This window comes from Palaemon carinicauda, chromosome 5 (assembly GCF_036898095.1).
Source record: "Palaemon carinicauda isolate YSFRI2023 chromosome 5, ASM3689809v2, whole genome shotgun sequence".
In the NCBI taxonomy this organism is placed as follows: Eukaryota; Metazoa; Arthropoda; class Malacostraca; order Decapoda; family Palaemonidae; genus Palaemon; species Palaemon carinicauda.
In genome coordinates this window covers 176,963,552-176,966,051 of record NC_090729.1, presented here as the reverse complement: position 1 = coordinate 176,966,051, position 2,500 = coordinate 176,963,552, and the positions used below count along the sequence as shown (strand labels likewise).

The following is a 2,500-nucleotide window of genomic DNA, read 5'->3' as shown; positions in this document are numbered from 1 at the left end:
GATTTATTCCATAATACCGTTTTTTTCAGTCTTTAAATTAACTTCCTTTTCTTCTGAGAATCTTCCTTTCCTTTATTTCAAGATGACCCCCCTATTTTGGTGAAAACCATCTTCGATTTCCTAAGAAGAATTTAACCTATCCTTTTCAGATGTTTTAATTATTGTGAATAATACATTACGCTTTTAGTGTTAACACAAGACTTGTTTTCTTTATCAAAATTTCAATTCTCGGTTTCCTTGAATATCTCATAATTCCGACACGAAAATCAACCTCTGTTCCTTTGAGGGGAATTCAGTCTCTTATTTCCAGACTGGTTTACAAATTCTAGTCCAATAATTCTTGATATTTTCTAGTTTTATTGTTAACACGAGACTATTTTTTTTATTTTCTGTCAAAATGCCAACTCTCTGATTGATTGATTTTGAATTTTCGGGCATCCTGACATCAACGGGAATTGGCACCGATATCCTTTATTATAAATAAAGAATAAAAGAAAATTGAATTTAAAGTCATAAAAGCAAAGATGTCCTTTTTAAAGTTAAATAGCTTTCAGAAAACCCACTTCCGTTTGTTTAAAGATATTAGCCTTTCATTACGAGCCTTAACACCTGTTCCTTAGAAGTTATGCAGTCCTTCATTTCCAGATGTACTGGTTCACCGTCGAATTCGGCCTGTGCCGAGAGGGAGGTGAGATCAGGGCTTGGGGCGCCGGCCTACTGAGCAGCTTCGGAGAGTTGGAACACGCCCTTTCGGACAAGCCAGAAAAACGAGAATTTGACCCAGCCACTACTTCCGTCCAGCCTTACCAAGATCAGGACTATCAAGATGTTTATTTCATCGCTCAGAATCTAGAGGATGCCCAGGATAAATTCAGGTCAGGATTTAGAGAATGCACAGGATGAATTCAGGTCAGAATTTAGAGGATCCTCAAAATAAATTCAGGTCAGAATCTAGTGGTTGCCCAGGATAAATTCAGGTCAGAATCTAAAGGATTCCCAAGATAAATTCAGGTCAGAATTTAGAGAATGCCCAGGATAAATTCAGATCAGGATTTAGAGAATGCCCAGGATAAATTCAGGTCAGAATTTAGAGGATCCTCAGAATAAATTCAGGTCAGAATCTACTGGATGCCCACGATAAATTCAGGTCGGAATCTAGAGGATGGCCACAATAAATCAAGGTTAGGATTTAGAAGATAACCTGAATAAATTCAGTTCAGGATCTAGAGAATGCCCAGAATAAATTCAGGTCAGAATTGATAAAATGTCGAGGATAAATTCAGGACGCAATTTAAAAGGTGGCCAGAATAAATTCAGGTCAGAATTTAGAGAATGCACAGGATATATTCAGGTCAGAATTTAGAGAGTGCCCATCATAAATTCAGGTAAAGATTTAGAGGATGTCCAAGATAAATTTAGGTCAGAATTTAAAGGATGCCCAGAATAAATTTGAATAAGAATTTAGAGAATGCCCAGAATAAATTTGAATAAGAATTTAGAGAATGCCCAGGATAAATTTAGGTCTGAATTTGGAGAATCCCCAAGATAAATTCAGGTCAAAATCTAGAGAATGCCCAGGATAAATTCAGGTCAGTATTTACAGGATGACCAGAATAAATTCAGGTCAGATCTTAGAAGATGGCCAGGATAAATTCAGGTCAGAATTTAGAGGATGCCCAAGATAAATTCAGGTCAGAATTTGGAGGATGCCCAGGATAAATTTAGTTTGGAATTTAGAGAATACTCTGGATAAATTCAGGTCAGTATCTAAAGTATACCCATGTTAAATTCAGACCAATATATAAAGAATGCCCAGGAAAAAAAATCAGGTCAGAAATTAAAGGATGTTCCAAATAAAGTCAGATCTGAATCTGGCCTGTTTGGGGTGTTTGTCTGTGTTCAAATGATAAATATAGAAAATATATTTAGATAAACTACGTCATTTTCAGATAACTTTTAAGTAAATTAAAGAAGGACCTGTTTGTGTAGATATGTTATCTAGTCTCTGAAGGATATTCAGGAGAAATACAAGGACTCTACTGTTTGTAGGATGTGCAGAGACATTCAGATATTCAAAGAATTACTCTCTGGAGAAAAGTCAAGCGAAATACGAGTAATCTATATTTGACTGGGAAATTCAACGTTCGAAAAGTGCAACGTGTGGTTTTGAAGAAAGAAATGTTTAGGCCTTTGTCTCGGACTTAAACCCGTTTTCTTATTTTGAGTGCTGATTTCAAATTAGAAATTTGAAAAATATTCTGAATTGAAAAAAAATTTAATCGTTAATAGAATTCTTATGGTTTTATATCATGATTTTATGAAAGGTTGGTTAGATTGGTTTTGTAGAGCTGTGGCATCAATATCAATCAGCTAGTTGATTACATAGTGTTATTCCAGAATGTTTTCCTAAGAGAAGTTATATAAACATAAACGCTTGAAGGAAATATAAGATCCAGATGCTAAGTAAATGAGGTTACACTTTGAAATATCCAAGAGGGGA

General features: G+C 35.2%; 1 protein-coding gene across 1 annotated transcript in view; it reads left to right on the top strand.

The window, feature by feature from the left end:
- Window positions 1-2,500, top strand: part of ple (tyrosine hydroxylase ple) — an 89,106-nt gene that overhangs the window by 84,448 nt on the left and 2,158 nt on the right. The window contains exon 9 of the mRNA XM_068373171.1: window positions 646-875. Within this exon, the coding sequence (XP_068229272.1) occupies window positions 646-875 (230 nt within the window). The remainder of the gene's footprint in view (window positions 1-645; window positions 876-2,500) is intronic.